Below are 13,826 nucleotides of genomic sequence, written 5' to 3' on the forward strand. Positions count from 1 at the left end.
TATCTACATTTGTATAATGGTAACATGTAACTACAAGAAAGCAGAAAAATAATCCTGAAAAGGAAAGATTTGGAGCTTATAGCAAAATGATAAAGGGCATGTAGTTGACTGTGGGGTGAGCCAAAGTTACTGCCTTCAAGGGAGGTCTTTATAGGAAAAGGAAGATCCATGTGGAATAGGGGGTCCATGATGTCTTCTGCTAACTCAAGTCATCTTTGAACTCACACATATAGAAGTCATCAGCTTAGAGGGTTTTTTTTTTGTTTGTTTGTTTGTTTCTTTTTTAAAATATTTATTTATTTATTTGGCTGTGCCAGGTCTTAGTTGTGGCACGTGGAATCTTCGTTGCCACGTGTGGGATCTTTAGTTGTGGCATGCAGGATCTAGTTCCCTGACCAGGGATCAAACCCAGGCCCCTTGCATTGGGAGCATGGAGTCTTAATCACTGGACCACCAGGGAAGTCCCCAGCTTAGAGTTGTTACTAAGGAAATGAATATCCCAACTCTGATCGTTAACAATTCATACTGCTCTATATATTCTTCAAGGTGTATATCTTTCGGTCTTCAAGATTGCAGAAAGCAAAGTCACAAAATTATTAATATTATCACTATGTTTTTATTGATAACATCTTTGGGAAAATCATGCCATAAATACACTCTTCTAAACACTGAATAATCAAAGTTAATGAAGGTGTAATGGATATGATAAATTGGATTTCACGCAGATTATAGGTTACGTTACTCTGAATAAATATCTTCTGTACTTGCCCTCTCCTTAAAGGAATGCAAAGTGCTAATTATGTCATGATCAGGGATTACTTTTAGCTTTTTTCCTACTTTAATTTAGAAGAGTTCACTTTGTATTCCCCCAAGTTGTTACTTGAATAAAACAGTCGTCTTCTAATTTTATGCTTAAAATAGAATTCCCTTTTAATGAAATAGTTCTGCCCCAACTCCACAAAAATTAGAGAAGGTTTTAAATCTCACATGCTTTTCTTTGAAGGCTGTAGATTTCTGTCCCTTTTTATGAAAGTCATAATATTTTCAGTTGTGAAAAACTTATAAGATCCTCCAAGATTCCCAACCCTTGGGGTATACACTCCTTTACCCAGTTATTCAAACACTAACCTAGGTACTGCTGTGAGGGGATTTTGCAGATATAATGAAGGTCTCAAGTCAGTTGACTTTTAAATGGAGAGATTCTAATTTTTAGGCCTAACCTAATCAGGTGACACCTTAAAATAGAACAAGGCTCTACCTGGAGAAAGAGATTCCGAATGTGAAAGAAATTTGATGGGAGGGAGATTCCCCATTGCTGGCTTTGAAGATGGAGTGGGCTACAATGGCAAAGAATGTGGGTGACATTTAGGAGCTGAGAGGCCTCTGACAGCCAGCAAGGGAACAGGAACCCCAATTCAGCTTCAAGGAACTGAACTCTGCCTGAAACCTAAGTGAGCCTGGAAGAGGGTCACATACATTAGATGAGATTGCAGCCTCAGTCAACACCTTGATTTCACCCTCCTGAGATCCTGAGCAGAAAACTCAACCATGCCACATACAGAACTGTGAGCGAATAAGTGACTGTTGTTTTAAGCTGCTAACTTTGTGGTAATTTGTTACACAGCAACAGAAAATTAATAAACCAGTGTTTGTTTTATGGGTGCAGGTAAAGCAGGAAAAAAATGCTTGAGCATCTCTACCTACATACAGGCTAGATTCCAAAGGCTTTACTGAGTATATTTCCTCTCAAATCTACAGTGATATTATGCAAATCACTAATAGGACCTCTCCAGAATGGGAGGTTGATGATGCATATTTGTTTTCATGCCTTGCTTGTTCATAGTCATAAAAGTTGATATTAAGTTGCAAGTTTACTCATATACGATTAAGTAGTTACAGCTTTAACCCATGGCTCTTGCAGCTTTTGTAATTTGGCCTTGCGCACCTGTTACATTCCCCAAAAGTTTTCTCAAAAGGAGAAACACTCTGACAGCTGATCAATGGTGTTTGTTGGCCACCATTTCCCGCTAGATGTTAACAGCTCCTTGTATGGCATTTGTGAACAAGACTGCCATGGCACTTGAAGCAGTGTATCAGTGAGTGTTGAACCACTCTTCTGCCTAGTGTCTCACAGCCTGTAATAGTGTGAGTTTGTGTGCATCTTGGTGGCGGGGATGTGATCTTCCTGCGTCTACTTTCTCCATTTCTCCTACTCAGAGGAACTGTGTTATCATGGGAAGATAGATTTGAAAGCTTATAAATCTGCTTGAGGTCTAGCCTTTCTCCTCTGGTCCACTGTTGGTTTTGAATGACTTGAAGACACACTGATAAGATTCTCTAAGAAAATAAATGGTCAAATAAATGAAGAATGAATAAGTGAAGAGATGAATATATAAATAATAAATCTAGTTAAGAATTAAAATACAGTCAATGGGGAGGTACTCTGGCACTGAGAAAAAATAGCATACTATAAGTTAGAAGACATGAGTTTGAGATGACTACTAGCTTTATTATACTGGAGAAGGCACTTAATCATCTCTAGGCCTCAGCTTCCCCAACTGGAAAATGTGTTACATTGTACTAAATAGTCTGTAAATTATGCTTCACTTCTGAATCTAGGTTTTAAGCCAACTAAGAGGCTAATTAATGTCATATCCCATGAAGCTTCTGTTTGTTGTTGTTGTTTTTTTAACATCTTTATTAGAGTATACTTGCTTTACAATGGTCTGTCAGTTTCTGCTTTATAACAAAGTGAAACAGTTATACATATACATAAGTCCCCATATCTCTTCCCTCTTGCATCTCCCTCCCTCGCACCCTCCCTATCCCAGCCCTCTACGTAGTCACAAAGCACGGAGCTGATCTCCCTGTGTTATGTGGCTGCTTCCCACTAGCTATCTGTTTTACATTTGGTAGTGTATATATGTCCATGCAACTCTCTCACTTTGTCCCAGTTTACCCTTCCCCCTCCCCGTATCCTCAAGTCCATTCTCTACTAAGTCCGCATCTATGTTCCCGTCTTGCCCCTAGGTTCTTCTGACCATTAACTTTTTTTTTTTTTAGACTCCATATATATGTGTTAGCATACAGTATTTGTTTTTCCCTTTGTGACTTATTTCACTCTGTATGACAGTCTCTAGGTCCATCCACCTCACTACAAATACTTAGGTTTCATTCCTTTTTATGGCTGAGTAATATTCCATTGTATATATGTGCCACATCTTCTTTACCATTCATTGGTTGATGGACAATTAGGTTGCTTCCATGTCCTGGCTATTGTAAATAGAGCTGCAATGAACATTTTGGTACATGACTCTTTTTGAATTATGGTTTTCTCAGTGTGTATGCCCAGTAGTGGGATTGCTGGGTCATATGGTAGTTCTATTTTTAGTTTTTTAAGGAACCTCCATACTGTTCTCCATACTGGCTGTATCAATTTACATTCCCACCAACAGTGCAAGAGGTTCCCCTTTTCTCCACACCCTCTCCAGCATTTATTGTTTGTAGATTTTTTGAGGATGGCCATTCTGACCGGTGTGAGATGATATCTCATTGTAGTTTTGATATGCATTTCTCTAATGATTAATGATGTTGAGCATTCTTTCATGTGTTTTCTGGCAATCTGTATACCTTCTTTAGAGAAATGTTTATTTAGGTCTTCTACCCACTTGTGGATTGGGTTGTTTGCTTTTTTGATATTGAGCTGCATGAGTTGCTTGTATGTTTTGGAGATTAATCCTTTGTCAGTTGCTTCATTTGCAAATATTTTCTCCCATTCTGAGGGTTGTCTTTTTGTCTTGTTTATGGTTTCCTTTGCTGTGCAAAAGCTGTTAAGTTTCATTAGGTCCCATTTGTTTATTTTTGTTTTTATTTCCATTTCTCTAGGAGGTGGGTCAAAAAGAATCTTGCTGTGATTTATGTCATAGAGTGTTCTGCCTATGTTTTCCTCTAAGACTTGATGGTGTCTGGTCTTACATTTAGGTCTTTAATCCATTTTGAGTTTATTTTTGTGTATGGTGTTAGGGAGTGTTCTAATTTCATTCTTTTACATGTAGCTGTCCAGTATTCCCAGCACCACTTATTGAAGAGGCTGTCTTTACTCCACTGTGTATTCTTGCCTCCTTTATCAAAGATAAGGTGACGCTATGTGCGTGGGTTTATCTCTGGGTTTTCTATCCTGTTCCACTGATCTATATTTCTGTTTATGTGCCAGTACCATACTGTCTTGATTACTGTAGCTTTGTAGTATAGTCTGAAGTCAGGGAGCCTGATTCCTCCAGCTCCGTTTTTCTTTCTCAAGATTGCTTTGGCTATTCAGGGTCTTTTGTGTTTCCATACAAATTGTGAAATTTTTTGTTCTAGTTCTGTGAAAAATGCCAGTGGTAGTTTGATAGGGATTGCACTGAATCTGTAGATTGCTTTGGGTAGTAAAGTCATTTTCACAATGTTGATTCTTCCAATCCAAGAACATGGTATATCTCTCCATCTATTTGTATCATCTTTAAGTTCTTTCATCCGTGTCTTATAATTTTCTGCATACAGGTCTTTTGTCTCCTTAGGTAGGTTTATTCCTAGATATTTTATTCTTTTTGTTGCAATGGTAAACGGCAGTGTTTTCTCAACTTCACTTTCAGATTTTTCATCATTAGTGTATAGGAATGCCAGAGATTTCTGTGCATTAATTTTGTATCCTGCTACTTTAACAAATTCATTGATTAGCTCTAGTAGTTTTCTGGTAGCATCTTTAGGATTCTCTATGTATAGTATCATGTCATCTGCAAACAGTGACAGCTTTACATCTTCCTTTCCTATTTGGATTCCTTTTATTTCTTTTTCTTCTCTGATTGCTGTGGCTAAAACTTCCAAAATTATGTTGAATAATAGTGGTGAGAGTAGGCAACCTTGTCTTGTTCCTGATCTTAGTGGAAATGGTTTCAGTTTTTCACCATTGAGGATGATGTTGGCTGTGGGTTTTCATATATGGCCTTTATGATGTTGAGGAAAGTTCCCTCTATGCCTACTTCTGGAGTGTTTTTAACATAAATGGGTGTGGAATTTTGTCGAAAGATTTCTCTGCATCTGTTGAGATGATCATATGGTTTTTCTCCTTCAATTTGTTAATATGGTGTATCACGTTGATTGATTTGCATATATTGAAGAATCCTTGCATTCCTGGTATAAACCCAACCTGATCATGGTGTATGATCCTTTTACTGTGCCGTTGGATTCTGTTTGCTAGTATTTTGTTGAGGATTTTTGCATCTATGTTCATCAGTGATATTGGCCTGCAGTTTTCTTTCTTTGTGACATCTTTGTCTGGTTTTGGTATCATGGTGATGGTGGCCTCGCGGAATGAGTTTGGGAGTGTTCCTCCCTCTGTTATATTTTGGAAAAGTTTGAGAAGGATAGGTGTTAGCTCTTCTCTAAATGTTTGATAGAATTCGCCTGTGAAGCCATCTGGTCCTGGGCTTTTGTTTGTTGGAAGATTTTTAATCACAATCTCAATTTCAGAGCTTGTGATTTATCTGTTCATATTTTCTATTTCTTCCTGGTTCAGTCTCGGCAGGTTGTGCATTTCTAAGAATTTGTCCATTTCTTCCAGGTTGTCCATTTTAGTGGCATAGAGTTGCTTGTAGTAATCTCTCATGATCCTTTGTATTTCTTCAGTGTCAGTTGTTACTTCTCCTTTTTCATTTCTAAGTCTAATGATTTGAGTCTTCTCCCTTTTTTTCTTGATGAGTCTGGCTAATGGTTTATCAGTTTTGTTTATCTTCTCAAAGAACCAGCTTTTAGTTTTATTGATCATTGCTATCGTTTCCTTCATTTCTTTTTCATTTATTTCTGATCTGATCTTTATGATTTCTTCCTTCTGCTAACTTTGGGGATTTTTTGCTCTTCTCTCTCAAATTGCTTTAGGTGTAACATTAGGTTGTTCACTTGAGATGTTTCTTGTTTCTTAAGGTAGGCTTGTATAGCTATAAACTTCCCTCTTAGAACTGTTTTTGCTACATCCCAAAGGTTTTGGGTCATCGTTTTTTCATTGTCATCTGTTTCTAGGTACTTTTTGATTTCCTCTTTGATTTCTTCAGTGATCTCTTGGTTATTAGGTAGTGTGTTGTTTAGCCTCCATGTGTTTGTATTTCTTACAGATTTTTTCCTGTAATTAATCTCTAGTCTCATAGCATTGTGGTCGGAAAAGATACTTGATACGATTTCAGTTTTCTTAAATTTACCAAGGCTTGATTTGTGACCCATGATATGATCTATCCTGCAGAATGTTCCATGAACACTTGAGAAGAATGTGTATTCTGTTGTTTTTGGATGGAATGTCCTATAAATTTCAATTAAGTCCATTTGGTTTAATGTATCTTTTAAAGCTTGTGTTTCCTTATTTATTTTCATTTTGGATGATCTGTCCATTGGGGAAAGTGTGGTGTTAAAGTCCCCTGCTATGATTGTGTTACTGTCTATTTCCCCTTTCATGTCTGTTAATATTTGCCTTATGTATTGAGATGCTCCTATGTTGGGTGCATAAATATTTACAATTGTTATATCTTCTTCTTGGATTGATTCCTTGATCATTATGTAGTGTCCTTCTTTGTCTCTTGTAATAGTTTTTGTTTTAAAGTCTATTTTGTCTGATATGAGAATTGCTACTCCAGCTTTCTTTTGATTTCCATTTGCATGGAATATCTTTTTCCATCCCCTCACTTTCAGTCTGTATGTGTTCCTAGGTCTGAAGTGGGTCTCTTGTAGACAGCATATATACGGGTCGTGTTTTTGTATCCATTTAGCCAGTCTACGTCTTTTGGTTGGAGCAATTAATCCATTTACATTTAAGGTAATTATCGATATGTATGTTCCTATTACCATTTTCTTAATTGTTTTGGGTTTATTATTGTAGGTATTTTCCTTCTCTTGTGTTTCCTGCCTAGAGAAGTTCCTGCAGCATTTGTTGTAAGCCTGGTTTGGTGGTGAATTCTCTTAGCTTTTTGCTTGTCTGTAAAGGTTTTAATTTCTCCTTCAAATCTGAATGAGATCCTTGCTGTGTAGAGTAATCTTGGTTGTAGGTTTTCCCCCTTCATCACTTTAAATATGTCCTGCCACCCACTTCTGGCTTGCAGAATTTCTGCTGAAAGATCAGCTGTTAACCTTATGGGGATCCCCTTGTGTGTTGTTGTTTTTCCCTTGCTGCTTTTAATATTTGTTGTATTTAATTTTTGATAGTTTGATTAATATGTGTCTTGGCGTGTTTTTCCTTGGATTTATCCTGTATGGGACTCTCTGTGCTTCCTGGACTTAAGTATTTCCTTTCCCGTATTAGGGAAGTTTTCAACTATAATCTCTTCAAATATTTTCTCAGTCCCTTTCTTTTTCTCTTCTTCTTCTGGGACCCCTATAATTCGAATGTTCGTGCATTTAATGTTGTCCTAGAAGTCTCTGAGAGTGTCCTCAATTCTTTTCATTCTTTTTTCTTTATTCTGCTCTGCAGTAGTTATTTCCACTATTTTATCTTCCAGGTCATTTATCCGTTCTTCTGCTTCAGTTATTCTGCTACTGATCACTTCTAGAGAATTTTTAATTTCATTTATTGTGTTGTTCATCACTGTTTGTTTGCTCTTTAGTTCTTCCAGGTCCTTGTTAAACGTTTCTTGTATTTCCTCCATTCTATTTCCAAGATTTTGGATCATCTTTACTATCATTACTCTGAACTCTTTTTCAGGTAGACTGCCTATTTCCTCTTCGTTTGTTAGGTCTGGTGGGTTTTTGCCTTGTTCCTTCATCTGCCGTGTGTTTCTCTGTCTTCTCATTTTGCTTAACTTACTGTGTTTGTGGTCTCCTTGTCACAGGCTGCAGGTTCGTAGTTCCCGTTGTTTTTGGCGTGTGTCCTCAGTGGCTAAGGTTGGTTCAGTGGGTTGTGTAGACTTCCTGGTGGAGGGGACTGGTGCCTGTGTTCTGGTGGATGAGGCTGGATCTTGTCTTTCTGGTGGGCAGGTCCACGTCTGGTGGTGTGTTTTGGGGTGTCTGTTGACTTTTTATGATTTTAGGCAGCCTCTCTGCTAATGGGTGGGTTTTTGTTCCTGTCTTGCTAGTTGTTTGGCATAGGGTGTCCAGCACTGTAGCTTGCTGGTCGTTGAGTGGAGCTGGGTGTTTGTGTTGAGATGGAGATCTCTGGGAGATTTTCGCCGTTTGATATTACATGGAGCTGGGAGGTTTCTTGTGGACCAGTGTCCTGAACTTGGCTCTCCCACCTCAGTGGCACAGCCCTGATGCCTGGCTGGAGCACCAAGAGCCTGTCCTCCACACAGCTCAGAATAAAAGGGGAGGAAAAACAAGAAAGACAGAAAGAAGAAGATAAAATAAAATAAAGTAAAATAAAATAAAGTTATTAAAATAAAAAATAATTATTAAGAAAAAAAAATTTTAAGTAATTAAAAAAACCCAAAAAACAAAGAAACAAAAACAGACAGACAGAACCCTAGGAGAAATGGTAAAAGCAAAGCTATACAGACAAAATCACACACAGAAGCATACACATACACACTCACAAAAAGAGAAAAGGGGGAAAAAATATATATATCGTTGCTCCCAAAGTCCACCTGCTCAGTTTGGGATGATTCATTGTCTATTCAGGTATTCCACAGATGCAGGGTGCATCAAGTTGATTGTGGAGATTTAATCCGCTGCTCCTGAGGCTGCTGGGAGAGATTTCCCTTTCTCTTCTTTGTTCGCACAGCTCCCGGGGTTCAGCTTTGGATTTGGACCCGCCTCTGTGTGTAGGTCGCCTGAAGGCATCTGTTCTTCACTCAGACAGGACGGGGTTAAAGGAGCAGCTGATTCGGGGGCTCTGGCTCACTCAGGCCGGGGGGAGGGAGGGGCACAGATGCGGGGCGAGCCTGCGGCGGCAGAGGCCTGCGTGACGTTGCACCAGCCTGAGGCGTGCCGTGCGTTCTCCCGGGGAAGTTGTCCCTGGATCACGGGACCCTGGCAGTGGCGGGCTGCACCGGCTCCCGGGAGGGGCGGTGTGGAGAGTGACCTGTGCTCGCACACAGGCTTCTTGGTGGCGGCAGCAGCATCCTTAGCGTCTCATGCCCGTCTCTGGGGTCCGCGCTGATCGCCGCAGCTTGCGCCCGTCTCTGGAGCTCCTTTAAGCTGCGCTCTTAATCCCCCCTCCTCACGCACCAGGAATCAAAGAGGCAAGAAAAAGTCTCTTGTCTCTTAGGCAGGTCCAGACTTTTTCCCGGACTCCCTCCCGGCTAGCTGTGGCGCACTAGCCCCCTTCAGGCTGTGTTCACACAGCCAACCCCAGTCCTCTCCCTGAGATCCGACCGAAGCCCGAGCCTCAGCTCCCAGCCCCCGCCCGCCCCAGCGGGTGGGCAGACAAGCCTCTCGGGCTGGTGAGTGTTGGTCGGCACTGATCCTCTGTGCGGGAATCTCTCTGCTTTGCCCTCCACACCACTGTTGCTGCGCTTTCCTCCGCGGCTGTGAAGCTCCCCCCTCCACCACCCGCAGTCTCCGCCCGCGAAGGGGCTTCCTAGTGTGTGGAAACCTTTCCTCCTTCACAGCTCCCTCCCACTGGTGCAGGTCCCGTCCCTATTCTTTGTCTTTTTTTTTTTTTTCTTTTACCCTACCCAGGTGGGGAGTTTCTTGCCTTTTGGGAGGTCTGAGGTCTTCTGCCAGCGTTCAGTAGGTGTTCTGTAGGAGCTGTTCCACATGTAGATGTATTTCTGATGTATTTGTGGGGAGTAATGTGATCTCCGCGTCTTACTCTCATGCCATCTTGAAGCTCCTCCTGTTTGTTGTTTTTATGTTCTGGAACCTTAGGTCTTTTCCATCAAAAACTGCCTTTCAACAGCCAGTTGTCTAGATTCTTTTAAATCAGTCAATGTGCATTGTCAGTATTTTCTATACACAATAGAATTCAGGTCTCTCAAGTTTCACTAGTGGTAATTTGTTACACAGCAAGCAACAGAAGATTAATATACCATTGTTTGTTTTATGGGTGCAGGTAAAGCAGGAAAAGAATGCTTGAGCATCTCTACTTATAAACAGGCTAGATTCCAAAGGCTTTACTAAGTATATTTCCTTTCAAATCTGAAGTGATATTATGCAAATCACTAATAGGACCTCTCCAGAATGGGAGGTTGATGATGCATATTTGCTTTCATGCATTGCTTGTTCACATTCATAAAAGTTGATATTAAGTTGAAAGTTTATTCATATAGGATTAAGTAGTTTATTGGCTAAATGTATTACTGATGCCAAAACTATTACCTTCTTAACTATTTAGGTCCAAATAGTTTATATCTTTCATGCTGGCATTTATGTATAAAAGTATTTTATATTAAAAAAAATTCCTGTAAATCAATCAATATTTATTAAAAGTCTACTTAGAGTAAATCAATTCACTAAATCTTGTGAAACATGAAAAATACCTCTGCCCCCAAAGAATTTAGCTTTTCAATACACACACACAAAGATAAATTCTAATGAAAGGGATAAATTAAGTTGACTACAATGGCAAGTTGCAGAGAAGGAGCACTAGAAAATGAGTTAGATGACCTGGGTCCTTTTAAGTCTCCTGGCTCTAACAAAGAAGGCATCTTCTCTCTCAGCCTCTGTTGTTTCATATGTAAGGTTGGTATAATACCTGCCTGATTCTCATGGATTTATAAAATTCCTACTCTGTACCAGGTACCTTATTAGGTCTTAATGATAAAAAAATGAACATGACTAGTTTAACCCATTGAGTTCACTGTTAAGTATAGGTTAATATACTTGAAAATAAAGTTACTACAATGTGATTATCACTATTGTTGAGCATAACTAGAGGAAGAGCAAAGAGTTACTTTTTTTCTCCTAAACTGTGGAAATTTCCTCTAATCCAGGGGTGATGCAATATAAAGTATATAGCATCACTTTTGAAGTATTTTTGCCAAATGAATTTAAATCTAATCAAATCTTTAGATCTAAATTTAAGCTTATAAGAAATGAGGGGGATAGAACAAGTTAAATGAGATCACAAGAAAGCATTCAGACAAGTCCAGAAGGTGGACATTCTCAAGAAAAACTGGCTTGATCTCTTCAACAAGTCAATGCCATTAAAAGTTAAAAAGCAAGCTGGACTCTTTTATATTAAAAAAGACTTAAAAGACATAACATCCAAGGTACTATGAGGTCCTTGATTTGTACAGTCCATCTGTAAATAGGGACAATAAAGGAAATCTGAAGATGGATTTTGTATTAGAAGATAAAAAGATTAGAAAAATACTGTTAATTTTTTAGGATTGTTATGGTATTGTGGTTATATTGTAAATATCCTAATTGCTTATAATAATGATTTGGTAAAAACTCATGAAGTCCTATTTTACATTAAAATACAGCAGAAAATAATGAATAAAGCCATTATAGCAAAAATGTTAACAACTGACAAAATGATGTGATGAATATAGGGGTGTTCTATACCATTCTTTCTAAATTTCTGTGTCTGAAAAATTTCATAATAGTTAAGAATGAAAGATAAAGAATAAATGAGACAATATATTTGAAATCACTTTGTAAACTTTAAAAGGATAGATAAAAGAGATTTTTTTTTTTTAAAGAAATTGTTGGAGAAAGAAGGAATGGTTCTTTTTCAAGCATATGTGCTACTTCGGACCACACTGCTAAGAGAAGTCAGGACTGGCCACCACAGAGATCCACCCAATGCCTCTAGAAATAGAAACCAGGAGCAATAGCATGGATTCCCAGATACTGATCTTTTTAATACCTCCCTTCATGCTGAGATGACCTTGACAAAAATTGAAGACAAATGTCTTCTTGCTGGGAAAGGTGGGCTAAAGCAACGTGCACTTATCCAAGAAGAAGCAGAAAGCCTGTAACCATTACAACATGAGAGTAACTGGTGAGTTTTCCTTTTTGCAGATCGGTAGGATTTGGCACCCAAAGCAGAGGTTTGAAACCATGGATGATTGCCCTTATTGTGTTATTACTGACAGTGGTAACTGTGGCCACTGGTCTTCTGGCTCACTTCTTAGTCTCTGGTAGGTAAAATTGTGGATTTTGCTCAGTTTGATTTCAGTTTTCTGTAAAGCTTCATTTGAATAAATGTAAATTTATTTCCATCCAAAAATAATGTACTTTCACCAGTAAATGTCCACATTTTGAATTTTTTAATTTATTCAGTCATTTCATCAACAAATAACTACTGAATGTTTAGTATGTCCAAGTACTTTTCAGGGCACTCAAGAAACAGCATTAAGCAAAGCAGATAAATTTCCCACCTCCTTGGAGCTCACAATCTAGTATTCTTTTCAGAATCTATACAAAAGACCAAAATAGTAATTGTCTAAAATTTACTAGTAATCACAGTAAACTCTAATCATTCATGTATATGCAAGTGAAAAATTATGATGAATTAGTTATTAAAATTGGCTCTTTTACTCAGCATTTTCTGCCCACTAACATTTCTAGGGAAAAAAGAAAAGCACATGTCCAATGAAATAATGAATTTTGAAATTATTGGTAAAGTATAAATATGATACAATATTATTACTTATTTTTAGAGAAAAAATTTTACTCTTTCCAAAACAATATCGAGAGATTATTTTTCTATTGCCTGATATATTTATAATCCCACAAAAATTCATTGCAGAATTCTCTTTTTATATTGCATCACTCTGCAGAGTGCAAACCATTTACATTTTTGACAAATGTCCACAATGTCTATCTCACACAGATGTATGTGATAAGACAACTAGTTCAGGGGACTTACTTGAATGGACTTATCTGTTGTCTCTTTCCTCAGACTTGATGGGGGAGTGAAGATTCTTTTAGGAGCTTTAAAGGGCTTAAGAACATAGTTCTGGGGCCCATATAATGACCCCATCTGTAGTTTACACCAATGGCAAAAGATTCTCAGGTCAGCTAATTTAATGTATAGAAGCCCCTTTACTATGAGTAGAGGGTTCAATTACAAATGGACTATATAGATTAGTAATCGGGGGGACCAAAAAAGCACTACAGAGTCCAGAGATGTCCCTAGGAGATAGACTATCCTGAGGCCCTCTTTCTTTCCTAGATCCACAGCTTCCCAAGGAGAGATGTGCTTCTGTGGTTGCTCCATTTTCTATCTTTAACTCTTTGTAGATTTCTTGCCCCACCAGGGCCATACTCCTAAGATTACCACATTCCTCCACTGCTCTGTTTTTTATAAATTTTCCTGAGAGACGAGCAGAAATCTGATTGATTCATCCCTTTTACACACTGTTCTCACCTCCAACCTCAGGCAGTTTTTTCCCTGCCTTTCTTGTCACACCTTTCTTAGTGTGCCTGGCTCTTCCATTAAAAACCAAAATTTACAAGAACACTTATTTACCTCTACTTCCAGTAGAGTGCAAGGTGGTATACATTTCACCACAGCAAGAAGCAATACAGTAATTAAATATTCCAGCTCTAGAGCCACACTTGTCTGGGTTTAAACTTGGAGAGGCCACTAACTAGTTGTATAGCACAGAGCAAGTTACTTAATGCCTCCTGCCTCACTTTCTTCATCTGTAAAATGAAGGTGATGCCAGTCTTAGAGAGCTTAGTGAGAGTCAAATGAATTAATACATATAAAGTGCCCAGAACAGAGCTTGACACATAGTAGGCACTGAATAAATACCAGCTACTATTATTAACATACGACATTAATCATTATTTTTATTATATTTATTATTAAACTAAATTAAAGTCTCAGAGATATATTCAAGACTTCATATTAGCCCCATTATAGTTGGGCCTTAGATCCCAAAATCTACCCTCAAACCACTTAATTTCCTACT

At 38.5% G+C, this 13,826-nt stretch overlaps 1 protein-coding gene across 1 annotated transcript in view; it reads left to right on the top strand.

Annotated features, from left to right (window-relative positions):
* The first annotated feature begins 11,968 nt into the window (after nt 1–11,968).
* TMPRSS11A (transmembrane serine protease 11A) overlaps nt 11,969–13,826 on the top strand; it is a 31,025-nt gene continuing 29,167 nt past the window's right edge. The window contains exon 1 of the mRNA XM_057547301.1: nt 11,969–12,044. Within this exon, the coding sequence (XP_057403284.1) occupies nt 11,969–12,044 (76 nt within the window). The remainder of the gene's footprint in view (nt 12,045–13,826) is intronic.

The sequence above is a fragment of the Balaenoptera acutorostrata genome, chromosome 5, assembly GCF_949987535.1.
Source record: "Balaenoptera acutorostrata chromosome 5, mBalAcu1.1, whole genome shotgun sequence".
NCBI lineage: Eukaryota > Metazoa > Chordata > Mammalia > Artiodactyla > Balaenopteridae > Balaenoptera > Balaenoptera acutorostrata.